Source organism: Cydia splendana, chromosome 8 (genome assembly GCF_910591565.1).
Source record: "Cydia splendana chromosome 8, ilCydSple1.2, whole genome shotgun sequence".
In the NCBI taxonomy this organism is placed as follows: Eukaryota; Metazoa; Arthropoda; class Insecta; order Lepidoptera; family Tortricidae; genus Cydia; species Cydia splendana.
In genome coordinates, this window is record NC_085967.1 from 1,666,081 (window position 1) to 1,682,111 (window position 16,031).

The 16,031-nt window shown below is 35.8% G+C and overlaps 1 protein-coding gene across 11 annotated transcripts in view; it reads right to left on the minus strand.

The window, feature by feature from the left end:
* The window catches only part of LOC134792614 (disintegrin and metalloproteinase domain-containing protein 11), a 721,926-nt gene that overhangs the window by 146,243 nt on the left and 559,652 nt on the right, over positions 1 to 16,031 (minus strand). For all 11 annotated transcript variants that reach the window (XM_063763848.1, XM_063763854.1, XM_063763849.1 and 8 more), the window contains one exon: positions 15,184 to 15,330. In XM_063763848.1, the coding sequence (XP_063619918.1) occupies positions 15,184 to 15,330 (147 nt within the window). The remainder of the gene's footprint in view (positions 1 to 15,183; positions 15,331 to 16,031) is intronic.

Genomic DNA, 16,031 nt, shown 5'->3' on the forward strand with positions numbered 1-16,031 from the left:
ACGACTGCACTTCAAATTGTATTCAAATACCAAATACATATATTGAATGATCACCAAAAATCATTAATGATCACCAAATCTTGAAGACCAAATTAATGCGATATTTTCACCTAAATAAACCACTATGATTACCAAAAAATGTATACATATTACCAAATAAAGTAAACTGATGCCAAAATTACTAGCCCCTCCCGCTCAACCCCCCGTAGCCCGCACCGCATACCTACCTAACCTAATCTACTTTTCTAGTAGCATTTCGTTATGCTACTAGAAAAGTAAGTTAAACTGTTATCAGTTACGTGGGTTAGGTTAGGTTAGCACTGCGACCCTTACAGAAACGAAATGGTACTAGAAAAGTAGGTTAGGTTAAGTTTCAACTGCTACCCATACAGATACGAAACGCTACTAGAAAAGTGAGTTAGGTTAGGTTTGAACTGCGACCCTTACAGAAAAGAAATGCTACTAGAAAAGTGGGTTAGGTTAGGTTTGAACTGCGACCCATACAGAAACGAAATATTACTAGAAAAGTGGGTTAGGTTAGGTTTGAACTGCGACCCTTGCAGAAATAAAATGCTACTAGAAAAAGGTGACGAAGTGGATTAATTAATTTAATAGGATAACGATATATTAAATGTTTGCACATTTTTAATTAAAATGTGGTTACAATTTTTGTGATCATTTACTATTTTTGCGTTTACAATAATTATTTTGGAGCCATTTGCTTTAATAGGATAGCAAGAATTAAAAATTTGGTTATCATTTTACATTAAAATGGAGTTCTAATTTTGGTGGTCATTTACTATTTTTGGGTTTACAATTATTATTTTGGTGTCATTTTCTTTAATAGGATAGCAAGATGTAAACATTTAGTTATCATTTCACATTAAAATGGGGTTTGAAATTTGGTAATCATTGACTATTTTTGGGTTAATAATGATTAGTTTGGTGTCATTTCCTTTAAAAGGATAGTAAAATGTAATAAAATTGGTAATCATTTCACATTAAAATGGTGTTATAATTTTGGTGATCATTCATGATTTTAGGGTGGTAAAATAGATTTTTTTGGTATTAAATTTTACTAAATCTGGTGATCAGTTAAATAGCAGCCAAATTTAAATAAGGAAGAAGTGAAAAATAAAGAAGGAAGTAAAAAATGTATCGTTTAATACTTGTTTGCACTTTTACATGATTCTTTAAAACTAAAAAAAAATTCAAATTTTCCCATCTAAATGGGCAACCTTGTATAAGAATAAAAAAAAAATTGTTTATTCATTATAAGTGTTAGGTTACATAATATACAGGGTGACTTCAAATTGGTAATACAAAATCAATGTTTTAGATACATCTTCCCTTAATTAAGTCCCACAATTAAGTCTCATGCTTTTAAAATAATCAAAAGTATATTTTTATGCCTTTTTTATTTATCTCATTTTCACATGGTCATCCTAACATAATGATTAACAAAGAAGGTTAAATAATTTCAAAAGAACACTTTCCTCTTTGGTTATCAATCACCTGTTACAGTATTTATGAAGTAAACGTGTTTTGATTAGTAATTGTCACTTGGCAATCGAAAATTAGATTTTCCGCAAGATTTTGATTTTGCAATAAATTTTTAAATAAAACAATTCCTGTGAAACGTGTTACCGATTTTGCTACAAAAGGTGCCGGAGCAAAATTTGGAGAATCTCCATTTCCAGCAAGATGGTGCACCAGCACAGTTAGCTCTAAGTGTGCGATATCATTTGGACCAAGAGTTCCCTGGCAGATGGATTGGACGCAACGGCCCAGTCGCATTGCCGCCTCGAAGTCCCGATCTTCGCATGGCCGACTCGACTTCCTTTGTAGGGCGAAATTAAAAGGAGAGTGTACGCACGGGAACCAAATATCCTCGATGAACTTCGCCAAAAGATACTTAATTGAGGCGTTCAATTATGTGAAAACCAATGAATTTACGAAGAATCTCAAGAGTAATCATATGATTCAGACTCTTATGTGTCCAGAAAAGCGGTGGTCATTTTCAACACATCTTAACCCTTAAACAGGCCTGACGCATTTTTTACTTTTGATTACTGATTTGGGTAGCTAATAGCGTTAAAAGAAAAGTAATTAAGGTGTATTCGGGTATTACCGAATGTCGGATAATTCCGAAATTCAGATGAAAATCACCCTTAATTCCATCATAATAAAAGTCTCTTTCGGAATTGTCCGTCAGTTTTCGACATTCGGAATTACCCGAGTAAACCTTACTCGTTTTATTTTTATTATCATTAATTCAATAAAAAAACCCCGGTGGTTTTTATATGCCCACTGCCCGTTAAAAATGGTGCTACGTGGTACATATATGGCCACTGCCTTGTTAGCTATAGAGAGTAGTTTTAAGGGTAAGTCATGTGCATGTCACATTTTTACTTGCGTCACAAAATACATTAATAAATGATTTAATTTAAATTAATTCGCTTATTATTTACCACAGATTGTACAGTCGACTTCAAAGATAAGTTTACACTTTTGCACCTTACTTCTTTGTAATAAGGCGAAAAACGTAAACATAATTATCTTTGACGTCGACTGTATCAGGGTACTTAAAACTAAACAGCTAAAGGTCAGTCCAGACGGGAACAGTTTTGCGCCAATCTGGTTAAGTTGTCTGATCAAATCAGGTTGTGTGGTTGGCTTGCCGATTCCCCTTTTATTCCATTGTAAGATTATGACCGATAAAATACTAATAATACTAATTTGTGACGATAGTATTAATTAATTATAGTATTAAGGCCGTTTAGGGGCCGGGTCCAGCGGGAAAACGAAGGCAAGGAAAACCACTAGAAAGGTGGTCAGATGAAATTATTAAAATAGCAGGACAACAATGGATGGAAACAGGCAAAATAAGAGATAAATGGAAGGAGTTGGAGGCCTATACTCGAGAGAGGTCCTTAATATCTTAGACTTAATTTATATATCAAATTGACAATTAAATTTTATTAAGTTAATCAAATTATATTTCAATCAAATTAAATAATAAATTCAAATGTTTAGAATGTATTTTTATATGTAAATTATTTAAGAATTATAGCAAAATGTAAATAATGCATGCATTCCTACCCGATAATTCTCTTTTTATATTGTAGCGATATTAAGGAATAAATGGCTCTTTTATTTTTATTTTATTTTTATAGGAGCATTCTTTTTAATTTAGAGCGGTTGTCACCATAATTCCCCCGCCCGTCTGCACTGGCCTTTACACGAGTGTCACTCAGTGATATTGATAATTATTAACTTACATTGATAACATCGAGTGACAGGTATGACAGTTAGGTATTTAATGTGGGGTAACCACACTTCGGGACTTTAATTATATGTTTTATTAGAAAATTAGCGATAGTTAAATACAGCTAATTTTAACAACGGAGTTAGATATCAACTAGTTCTCTTTTGCAGCGCAATTCGGGCAACCAATGTCACTTTTACGTTAGATAGCGTAAGATATCTATTAGATGTGAATTGGATCTCTAAGTCATATCCTGAGGAAATCGTTCAAGAGTATCTCCAGAATCGCGCAAATGTCATATTTGACAGGTTAGATCTTAAACATATCGTAATCGTATCTTGGTGATGTCTAAAAGATATCTAATAGATATCTATTTCAAAATCCGAATCGGGCCCCTAGGGTCATTAATTTCCTGAAGAGCTCAATTACGGCACTCGGGAGTATCGCACCGTGGGCATCTGTTAACCCTATATATTGATTAGAAAAAGCTTTTGGAGCTGTAGGAATTGATGCAAGGAATAATTTTTCTTGCCCCGCCCGTGTCGCTTCTTTCCACCATCGCTCTACGCGACAACCTTTCCATCTTCATTACTTAGATGGTGGGCAGTCCTCAACAGTGCGTTTCTCCAGAAACTTCCTGCCTCGCACAGCTAAGCCGTGGAATATACTGTCGCCCACAGTATTTCCGGACCGATACGACGTTCAAACCCTGAAGAAAAGAGCGTGTAGGTACTCCCATTTATAGTACTTACAGTAAGTAGGTACATATATGCAATTCATTAAGGACTTGCGGCGTCCTCTGCATCTTCCCATTTTTTTTTCGTATATGACATTTATTTCAGTTTTTAATTTATTGCATAGTAGTGTTTCTAGTTTAAATAACACATATTAAAATATTCTCATAATAAGTTATTTAATTTATTGTCTAATGTGGATAACCTATGTTTCACCAGTGTTTCAAACGCCAAAGTAACAACCAGAGGCTTAATTATTTTCAGCTAGTATCATCTACTAAAGTATTTGAACAAATTAAATTTTATCTGAAAAATATTTTAATTTGTTTTTATCAAGTAGATAGCAGAGGACGCTGGTTCGATTCCAGCCTGGGGCACTAGAGGCCTTGGTCACTTTTTCTTAGTATATGACATTTATTTCAATTTATAATTTATATAGTAGTGTTTCTACTTGATAAAAACAAATTAAAATATTTTTGAGAAATAATTTAATTTGTTCTAATACTTTAGTATTGATGGCAGCGCCATCTCTCTGGCTAACTCGGTATCACATGGGTGATCCAGTTAGAAGGTCCGAACCATACTGTTCTACCTTAGAGATGGCTAGGGGGCGCCATAAGCCTTCATTAAGAAGTGCATATACTTGGAAAATTTGACCTATGCCGCTGTGACCCGGTGGCCGAGTGGCTTAGGCATCTGCCGCGATAGCAGAGGACGCTGGTTCGATTCCAGCCTGGGGCACTAGAGGCCTTGGTCACTTTTTCTTAGTATATGACATTTATTTCAGTTTATAGTATCATCTAGTTACACGTCCGTCAGTGCCCTTTAATCACATATGTAATTTCAGTACAACACTAAAATTATCATCTGTTGTACTCAATTTTGTGCCTTAATGATTATGTTGTTCAGAACCAGAAGGACAGAAGTCCGTTTTGGATTAAACTCGAATATACTAAGTAATGACATGAAACACAGACGGCCCAATTCCAACTTTAAGATACGTCAGTTAATAGATCCAAAAAATATATGAAATAGATATATCAGTGTCAAATGTGACGTTTCTTCAAACAAAAACAACACTTTTGACACTGACACATCTAATCCATATCGTTTCGAGATCTATTAATTGACGTATCTTAAAGTTGGAATAGGGCAGAGAGATTCTAATTCACTAACATATGGAGTTCGGTTAGCGTTTCCATGTCAGAATCGTCAAACAAGTAAATTAATGTTAACCGTTAAATTCATGCCTAACTAGATCATTTTATAATTACGAGCAGTAAAATGATCCCAATACAACTGAATTGAATATTCTGACTTTCACCGTCAGCATAATATATTTATGTAACTGTACTGTACGAGCACTACTGTACTGTAAGTTGTAAGCATTTGGCGTTCACGCTAGCGACTACGTGATGAACTTGATCGCAACAATCGGCTCGATTCGGAAAATGAATTAGATTTCTACTAGACTTCAACAAGTTACGATACGGATAATTTAAAGATATTTGTAAGAAAGATATGTCAAATTTGACGTTTCCGCGATTCTGGAGGTCCTCTTGAACGATTTCGACCAGTTATGACTTAGATATCCAAGTCACATCTAGTCGATATCTAATGTAGATCTCTAAATCGTCTCAAGATCTTGTGATTATCTCGAAATCCGAATAGGCCTGAATATCAATATCAGTGCAAACGAGACGGACTGCTATCGAGAACACGCAGCCGTGGCGTAAACGTCAAATGTCATCTAATGATAGCCGTACTAAATGTATAAACTAGCGTTTCCCCGCGACTTCGTTAGCGAGTAATAAAAAAAAATCGTTTATTAAACGAAAGAAGATAAAATTACATAACTAGCTCAGTGATTCCACACTAGGCTAGGCCTGTGTCGTGGTGACCGCTCTACAGATTAGAATTACTAAGTAAGTTCATGAGCTTTTGGGGTATCCTCTAAACTAAAGTCTCTCAGGTATATATGTATATATTGTATGCGAAGAAAAAAATATATTCTAAATGAAATGCATGTAAAAACTAAGACATACTATTACTAACAAATACAATTTTTATATTATATTTACAATTTCAAGTGTGTACTAGAAAGTCGTGATGTGTGTCATGTGTGTGTGAGTATGATGTGAAGTGTTTGTGTCTGATGTGATTTAGTACCTGTATGAGCGAGCCTGAAAAAAGTAATTTTATTATGTGTAGAATTTAGACAACTCGTTTCACTCTTTGCTCAGTTTCATGGTAGTTTAGACTATTTAACCAGTTGAAAAGTTTTCATAAATCATAAATCATAAATCATAAATTATTTATTTGCGTGAATAGGGTCAGATTACAGTTGTTATATATACATAAAGTTCCTCCTAATTCAACCGTCCACAAACAGCATGCAAATATTTGTTGTATTTCTTAAGCTAAGTATTTATTACATTATATACATTATGTACTACAATATATCATTGAAATAATCGTGAAGTGAATAAAACATTTTATTTAACAGCCACTCATGTAGGGTTTTCTTAAATTTATTCATTGGCAAGCATTTAATGTCAGGTGGCAACTTATTAAATATTTCTACACACATAGCAGGGCAGTTTTTGTTAAAAATAGCAGTTTTTTTTTGCATTCCAACTACAAGTCGTTCACCATTTCTAGTATTTCTAGGGTATATGTCACTAGCTGTAATAAATAATTCAGGGTGTTGTTTAACAAATTTGGCTACTTCAAAAACATACAGGCAAGGAAATGGCAGGACTTTAAGCTTGAGAAACATCGGCCTACATGACTCGAGAGGGCTAATACCACAGATTGCACGAATACATTTTTTTTGGGATCGCAGTACTCTTATAATATCTATCCCATTACCCCAGACCGTGAGTCCATATCTGAGAATTGATTCGACATATCCGTAATAGGCAGCCATGGCAGTTCTGTGATCAGATGTTCTACGCAATCTATTAAGGACAAAAACAAATCTATTCAGTCTTGCGCATACAGTCTCAATATGTCCATTCCAGTTTAGCTTATTATCTAAATGTATTCCTAAAAATTTTACTATGTCACGTTCTTGTAATAAATGTCCATTGTAGCTTATAATTATAGATTGACTAGATTGATTAAAACGTAAATACGTTGTTTTTTTCCAAATTAACTTGGAGATTGTTTCCTTCAAGCCACTTTACTACACATTCTATTGCACTATTTATGTCAAATTCGTGATTTGCTTGAGTTTCTGATTGATTACTTGATACTATAATTGAAATGTCATCGGCGAATAAAATACATTTATGATGTGTGATGTCAGGAAGGTCGTTAACATATAATAGAAATAGCAGAGGCCCAAGGATGCTTCCCTGGGGCACTCCATATTTATTAGTAGAATATTCAGAAGTAAATACTTCTGTTACGTTCCTATTGTTTACTCTTTTTATTTCTACACGTTGCATTCTATCTTCTAAGTAAGATCTTATCCAATTTAAAGCCAGCCCTCTAATGCCGTAATGTTCCAGTTTTTTTAGAAGTAAGTTATGTGATACAAAGTCAAACGCCTTTGACATATCAAAGAATAAAGCTGTGGTTGGTACCTTATCATTACAATTAGTTACAATCTCACGAACCAGATTAAAAGCTGCAAGTGTGGTAGACTTATGTTTTTGGAAGCCATATTGATCGTTTGTTATAACATTAAATTTGTTAAGAAAGTTTATCAGTCTTTTGTACATAGCTTTCTCTAAAATCTTTGAAAAGATAGGTACAAGTGTGATAGGTCGGTAATTTTTAATGTCGTTTCTATTACCTTTTTTATACAATGGCTTTACGATTGACTTCTTTAAATTATCAGGAAATGTACCAGAAAGCAATGAAAAATTTATTAAATACGTTAGTACTGAGACAATTTGAAGTTTACATTTTTTTATTACCTTTGTTGCAATTCCATCATATCCCTCAGCATTAGTTTTATTTAACGAGGTGATAAGATTTAGAACCTCATATTCCTCCAATGGCATTAGGAAAATAGAGTTAGGAACTTTGTGGTTTTCCATCAATGTTACATAAGGTGTGTTGTTAAGTTTGTTTGTTGTTTCTATAAAATAGTTGTTAAAGATAGTTGCTATACTAGATGGATCCGTAATATTCAAACCATTATGCTCAATGCTTTCTATGTATTGATTGTTGATAGGTTTGCCTGTTTGATCTTTTATTACATCCCAGGATGCTTTGCAAATATTTTTGCTATTGATCACATATTTCCTGTTTGTAGTTTTTTGTGCATTTACTATACATTTTCTTAATAGTCGTGAATATGACATGTATTTATTTTTATTTTCAGTGGTCCTCTGTGTGTAGTATTGTAACCGAAGCTTTCTTTTAGTTTTTGTACTCAGTTTTAAGCCTTTAGTTATCCATTTCCGTTTTTTATTCACATGCACTTTGACCTTAATAGTAGGAAAGCATAATTTGTAAAAAAGGTCTATAGTGTCATAAAAATACATAAAACTTTTATTAAGATCAGGCTCATTGTAGACCTCTGAAAATGAAAGGGCGCCTAAAGCCCTCCGGAAAGTTTCAATGTTAGACTCAGAATAATCCCTTTTCATGATGGTTACATACTTTAGTGGTAAAGGTTTTTTATTAACATCAACTGTTAGCATTTGTGCAGTGTCATGATCGGATAGTGCCAGCGGTAGGACACTGCCCGTTGCGTTTTTAAGGTTACTAAAGATGTGGTCGATACAATTCAAACCTCTGGTCGGTACATTAATATGGCTAAATAGATTATAGTTCTCTGCGATAGACAAAAGCTGATCTGAGCAATGATTTCGATTTAATATATTTATGTTAAGGTCTCCCATTAGTACCAATTTCTTTTTATAATATTTTTTCGACAAAATATGTAGTAAATGCTCTAGTTTAGCAAAAAAAGTATTCAAATTTGATGTGTATTTATAAGGACCATATTAAGAAATGAAATATAAATTCCGCAACATTCGAAGACATTGCTTTCGTTTATTTCATTCATTAAGTTGACGACTTCAAAATCCATCTCCTTTTTAATTAAAATACAAACTCCTCCTCTCTTACTATTCCTAGAGTAAGATGAAGCTAAATTGTAATCCATAAATAGTATGTTACCCTCATCACCAGATTTTACAAATGTTTCACTTAAACAGATAATATCAGGATGTGTTCCTAAATCTTTGAGTTCAGATAATACAATTTCCAAAATGTCTTTTTTAGCAAGAATGCTGGCAATGTTTTGGTGCATTATTCTGTATCGTGCAACTGATTCCCTGACTTCAAAATCTTTGTTCACAAAGGGGACGAAAAAGATTGCTATTCGATTCCGCACTTTCAACCTCACCAGAAGCAGGTGTTGTTTGGTTATGAAATTTTGGTATTTCTTTAAATGTGTAATAATCGTATTTATAATTTAAACTATTAATGCGGTTTAACAGAGAAAGACACAGCTTTAGCTTAAAACTATAAAATGGTGCATGAAGGGCATTAATAAAATAAGAATATTCTTTGAATTCATTGCATAACATTTTGAATATGTCACGTATTCTTATGTCGCTTTCATAAGATTTAAAATCACTAAGAAGAATATTAGTATGAGTCAATTTTTCTATGTAATAATATAGGGACGCTTGTAATTTCATAATACTCTTATCATTACTTCCACTTAGAATAATAACATAATCATGTTTAGTAAAGTCTTTGCATAGGGATAGACAGCATTCCAGCAGCTTGTCAGTAGAAGCGTCCGGTTTTGTATAAGCTGTGACGATGTGAGAATCACCAAGGTGTCTTTGCAAATATCTTCTTATGAATACGCTTTTAGTGCTTGAAAAAATTAATACTTTGCGTTTTTCTGGCTCGGTGTTTAGAGAAGCTTGTGCCGCCTCTAGATGACTTTTTTTTCCAGTGTTACAATCAGAATGATGTTGTTTTCCTGTCGTCTCTGGTGTACTCGAGTGGGTAGTAGCACCAGTGGAGGGGCTATTGTGTTTTTCTGACGTCTCTAGGTTGCTGGAAGGACTCTTAGTACTAGTACTGGGACTAACTTGATGTAACATTGATTCTGGGATATCACGTTCATTATTTTTGTCACTGTCAGCGTAAGTTGATGGTTCACGAGGTGTACAGCTAAACAGAGTATCGGCAGTCTGTTGAGCTGTGCTTTTAGTCGTGGCCAATTTCTTTCTCGGCGTAATTTTCTGTGGATGCCTACTATCACCCAATACCTGTTTATAAAGCTCTATTGTTTTTTCTTTATTCTCTAGTTTTTTCGTGATTTCAGATATTGTAGAGTTTAAACTGTCTATTTCAGCGTGGGCACTGGCCAACTGTGTTTTTAAATTTGTTATTTCAGCTTTAAGTTCTAGTACCTGCAAGTCTTCGGTTGTCGAGATATTGGGCAGACTCAGCACGGTATCATCGCCAGTATATTCTTCGGAGTCTGATTCCAATAATGTTGTTGGGGATTCAACTGATTCAGAAGATTCAACTGACTGAGGAGAATAATTTGATTTCGGAGTTTCAACTGCTTTAGGACATTCTATTGCATTCGGAGATTTAACTGGAGCTGAACTTTTCTGCACTTGTTTACTTCTCTTAGGCGCTATTTTGTCGGGTGATTTTTTTGCTGTTACTTTACTAGAGCTTGCGATATTATGTGTGTTCTTTTTTGCAACATTCGGACTTTGATTGTGGCACTTGTGGCAAGTCCAGCAGCTTTTGTTGTATTTTGTCATAAGATCGAATCGTTTTTGGCTTACATTTGCAGTGCATGTGACGTCATAGTAATTCTGACACAGTTTGCACTTTAAATAATCTTTAGATTTAATCTCCGTTTCACACTTAACACAGATCTTTACTTTAGAAGACATTTTAATATTTTATGTAAATAATTAAAATACAAAAAGTTGCGCCGCTCCTGGGGATCGATCCATGCACCACTTGATCAGTAAGCATACGACGTTTCCATTAGGCCATATGCAGTCTTGACGTATAGGCCGAAATTAGTTATATGGTGAGAGTAAAGAGACTTCATGTGATGTCACGTAATTTTTATGCATCGAAATCTACCCATGCACAGGAGTTTTTGTGAACTTATAGATTACACTGTTTATTTTTATTCTATGAATGGCAGAAAGATTCGCGCTGTTTAATAATCACTATAAAATCACTTTAAGGCACTAAATTGCGTCCTCACGATTTATTTAGTATAAGATAACAGTCAATGTTTATGTTTCATATAGTGAGTTTTTCACCTTAAAAATTACAATAAATTGTAGAAGATAAATTGAGATAACACTTGTCCGTAGTATTTTAAGCATATTACACACATTAAACTAACTTTCTCTTGGCTTCGGGCAGGGATGCGTTGTTAATGTCACAATATTTTATGACCACATTGTATATATATGGAAGGAGGTGACTGGGGAAACGTTTTGCAAAAATGGTATTGGTGCTCGGAACAGGAATTTTGTACCCTCTTCTGGTTAACAGGTATGGATAGTTTTGGGAAGCAATGGTATTTCAATGTACCATGAGAGTAACCCTTTGAAACATAAGTTGCCTATACCTTCCACTCTTTATACAGAGAAGCAGTAGGGAATCGCCGAGGCTTTCTAAGCATTACTTTTAGGATAAAACGTTGAGCTCTTTGGTTATAAGGTACGAGCTAGCAGCTCCTCCCCAAACTGTGATACAGTACGCGACCACTGGTTGGCAAATGGCTCTGTATACTAATGTAAGTATATCTTTACCGGCAGCGTTTCTGAGTAGTTTCATAATCACCTCGACGTCACGTCAGCGTGCATATGCTGACGTCGCCGGTCAGCCTGTCGCAGCTAACCGGGTCATCGCACCTACTAAGGGATATGAAACACGGGCTCCGATTAAGGAGAAGTCCTCCCGCACAGATGTGGATAAGGAGGGATTCACACTGGTGGAAAGGAAACGCAAGGCGCGCAGGGCGCCTCGTAAGACTCTGTGTGGCACTGCGGAGCCGGTTAATTCTGGCCTACGAGTTGCGACACCTAGTGAGGCGCTCTACGTGTCTCGCCTACATTACTCCGCCGGGGCCGACGAGGTGGTGGAGTACGTCCGCCGGAAGACTGGCTACACGCTGAGCGTGCACCAGCTACAGTCGCGTCACTATGTGCACTTCAGTTCATTTGTGGTGCGCGTGCCGCGGCCGTTGCAGGACACCATCGCAAGCGCAGACTTCTGGCCGAAAGGTGTGGTGTTTCGGCGGTTCCGGGGCAACCTGCCAAATCCTACGCCGAGTCAGACGACGCTACGGAGCCACGCTGTTACGTCGTCGCCCAAATCCAATGTTTAATTTGTATATAATTTTTGTGTCTATTGTTATCTTTGTCTCCTTGTTTTTTTAATTTGTAGTTTCACAGTGCCTTGGTTTTACTGTAATGCTGTGTTACTTATTTGATCAATAAATAAATAAATAAATAATATATATTAACTTTCTAACCCTAGCGGACACGGAATTTATATGGGCTTTAAAATTAAGTTTTTCGTCAAGGGTAACGCCTAAGTATTTTATTGTGCGGCAGTTATTGACACTATTGTTATTCGTACTCCCCGGGCCACTAGATGAGGGGTCTGTCACTAATTTAATTTCAGGGCGGTGGCTTGGATATGAAGCTGCAGTCTTATGAAAACAAAGATATTTGGTTTTTGCGACATTTAAAGTAAGTAAATTATTTGCAAGCCAGTTAGTTACTATAGCGAGCCCCCTCTCGGTAGCTGCGAAACATTTTTCCCAAGACGATTCGTGAAAAATGAGGGCAGTGTCGTCTGCATAACAGATAATTACGGCGCCTATGAAAATGTCTTTTAAATCATTGATATAAATCAAGAATAGCGTTGGACCGAGAATGCTTCCCTGTGGAACCCCATGAGGAATATTTCTCTGAGAGCTGACCAAGGCACCCAACCTTTAAACATTGGCTACGATTTGTTAGATATCTTTTAAACCATTGGAGTGCCGTACCGCGAATACCCGACAGTTCAAGCTTCCTGAGCAAAATTTGAATCGAAATTGAATCGAACGATTGATAATGATTATGACGATGAATTGATGACTGATAAAATCTATCTTATGTACCTACTTTATGGCGGAAAACACAAGAACGTGCTTCTTCTAAAGATCACTTTGAATACCAGAGGACCTATTAATAGCCAAGATGACAATGGTACATCGACAAACGCCAAAACATAAGAGTAAATCTATCTACTCGAGAGTAGCCTGAAGGTCATGGCGCCATAGCTCGAAAACATTGCACCGTACCTTTGGCCTAGTGCCGAGTAGATGGCGTAGTAATACATATATAACAAGTCAACACATATCAATTCAGTGAAAGAATAATGATCAAAGTCAAATGGCGTTCTAGCGGTTTTAATCGTTTGTCGAAAGATGGCAGTAAATTTACAGTGGCTACATAATTTAATTTGACAATTCGCCTCTATACACTCTATTTTCTTTGGCCAAACGAAAAGTAAAAATGTATCGGGATGACAGATTCTACGAAAAGTTATATGACTATTTCCATAGATTATTAAAGTTTCGATTGGCGTTCACTATCAACGATTGTCATCTATGGTAGGTTTTCCCACTGCTCTGGCCATCTAAGCAATTTCTGCTGCTTATGCAGCAAAATATTTTAAGCGAGAAAAGAAATCAAAATGATTAGTGTATACGTACAAATGTAAAGACAATTTTGAACATTTCCACTTAGTAACTTTCATTCCCGACTGTACGCACGTGTTTTACTGGCTAACTTAATTAACCCAAAGGCCCATGATATACGGCTTACAGGCGGAAAAATACATTTATAACCCTTTGATTTATAACAGGCCACGTTAATTAGTTGATATCGGCTTATTCCGGGATTTTAGGCAACATTTTGGTGGGTAATTAACAAATGGGCACTGTGATTTGGAAAGACAGTAACGGATGGTAGGCTTTAGTTTAAACTTCAATTTGTTTTAACTCTAGGTTTAATTAATTTATAAAGCCGTCATTTAGGGTTTGACTTTTACTTCTGTTGTAGTCATGTTATTATTTAAAATTGTAAATACGAGTATATAAGTATCAATAATTATGTGATAAAGAGCATGTCTTTTCTGGGTTCTGTTAGCAAAAGGGTTCCGTTAGGGTTAAATGGAACGCTAAAAGGAATAGACTGCAAGAATTCTTATTGGTACTAAGACACGAAAAAAAAACGGGAAATTATAGGTAATGTATATGAAAAACGTTTCGTTTCTTATGTGTTTGACGACGGAGACGCCACAGCACGAGTTGCGTTTTCTCGATGTAATTAAGCTAAGCTTTGTAAGCTTTTAGAAAAAACGACTATCCGCCAATCATAATAAAACTCTTATTACTACGGCACTGTAGGCACTGACGCCAGAAACGCCATTTCAAGTGTAAAACCCTGGAGTGATGGAGTTTTAAGTCATTTTACAATCGAACTACCGATGTGATTACGTTCAAATCAATATATCATAATAAAGCTCTTATGCTACGGCACTGACCGAAAAATCTCCTCCGTAGAAGAGATAAATCACAAAACTCTCGTTCCCGATGTGTATGACGCCAGATACGCCGTTGCAAGTGTAAAACCATTCAACTATAAGGTTTTAAGATATTTTGCAATCGAACTACCGATGTGATTACGTTCAAAGGAATGTCGCCAGTAAATATAATTATAATAAAGCTCTTATTGCTACGGCACTGGCCGAGAGATCTCCTCCGTAGAACGGGTGTATGACGAAAGTCTCGTTCCCGATGTGTATGACGCCAGAAACGCCATTACAAGTGTAAAACCATTCAACTATAAGGTTTTAAGATATTTTGCAATCGAACTACCGATGTGATTACGTTCAAAGGAATATCGCCAGTAAATATAATTATAATAAAGCTCTTATTGCTACGGCACTGGCCGAGAGATCTCCTCCGTATAACGGGTGTATGACGAAAGTCTCGTTCCCGATGTGTATGACGCCAGATACGCCGTTGCAAGTGTAAAACCATTCAACTATAAGGTTTTAAGATATTTTGTAATCGAACTACCGATGTGATTACGTTCACAGGAATATCGCCAGTAAATATAATTATAATAAAGCTCTTATTGCTACGGCACTGACCGAGAGATCTCCTCCGTAGAACGGGTGTATGACGAAAGTCTCGTTCCCGATGTGTATGACGCCAGATACGCCGTTGCAAGTGTGGAACGCCGCCGATGCGCCCGGGTAGTCTTTCACTGTGCCGTGGTAGTAGCAGTGTTCGATTTCCTGTGAACAACGAATTATATTTTGTGTGAGCATTTGTGTGTTTAGATAAGAAGATTCGTAGAAAACTAGGCGATAATATTCAGACAAGGTGACGGATATAGGTTTTAGTGGGAAAGGAAACTTTACGGTTTGCAACTTAGATACCTACCTTAGATCTTGAGGCTAATTCTAACTTACATTTTAACATCAAAATTAATAAAACCAAAATATTACTTTGCTAATCCGCGAAAAGATAACGTGCTAGTCAATCAGTGCTAACCCGGTATACGTACTTGCGTATTTATACATGCAATTAATGTTCCCACCTTCCCACCGCAAAAAGGAATACGGAAATAAATATAACAAACCACCACCAAAAGGACAATAGGCCTGATGACAGTAACAAAGAATCATTGAAATAATCGTTTCAAAGAAACATATATGTTAATATGATTCTAAAAAATGGCCCAATCTCATTATAAACTGAAGGATTACTAATACATTCAATAAAATAAAAGTACAAAATTCTCCAATCGGCCATTTTCCCTGAAACACCAATCAGAAGCGATCTAAGAAGTGACGTCATCAATCCATTGCATATTTCTTAGAGCAGCATAGACAACGTCATTTACCGTAATTCATATGTCTTCACCAAAGAGTTTGGAGGTTCAAAAAAAAAAATATTTCGCCACTAAACATTTATTACGTCCAAAAGATATTAT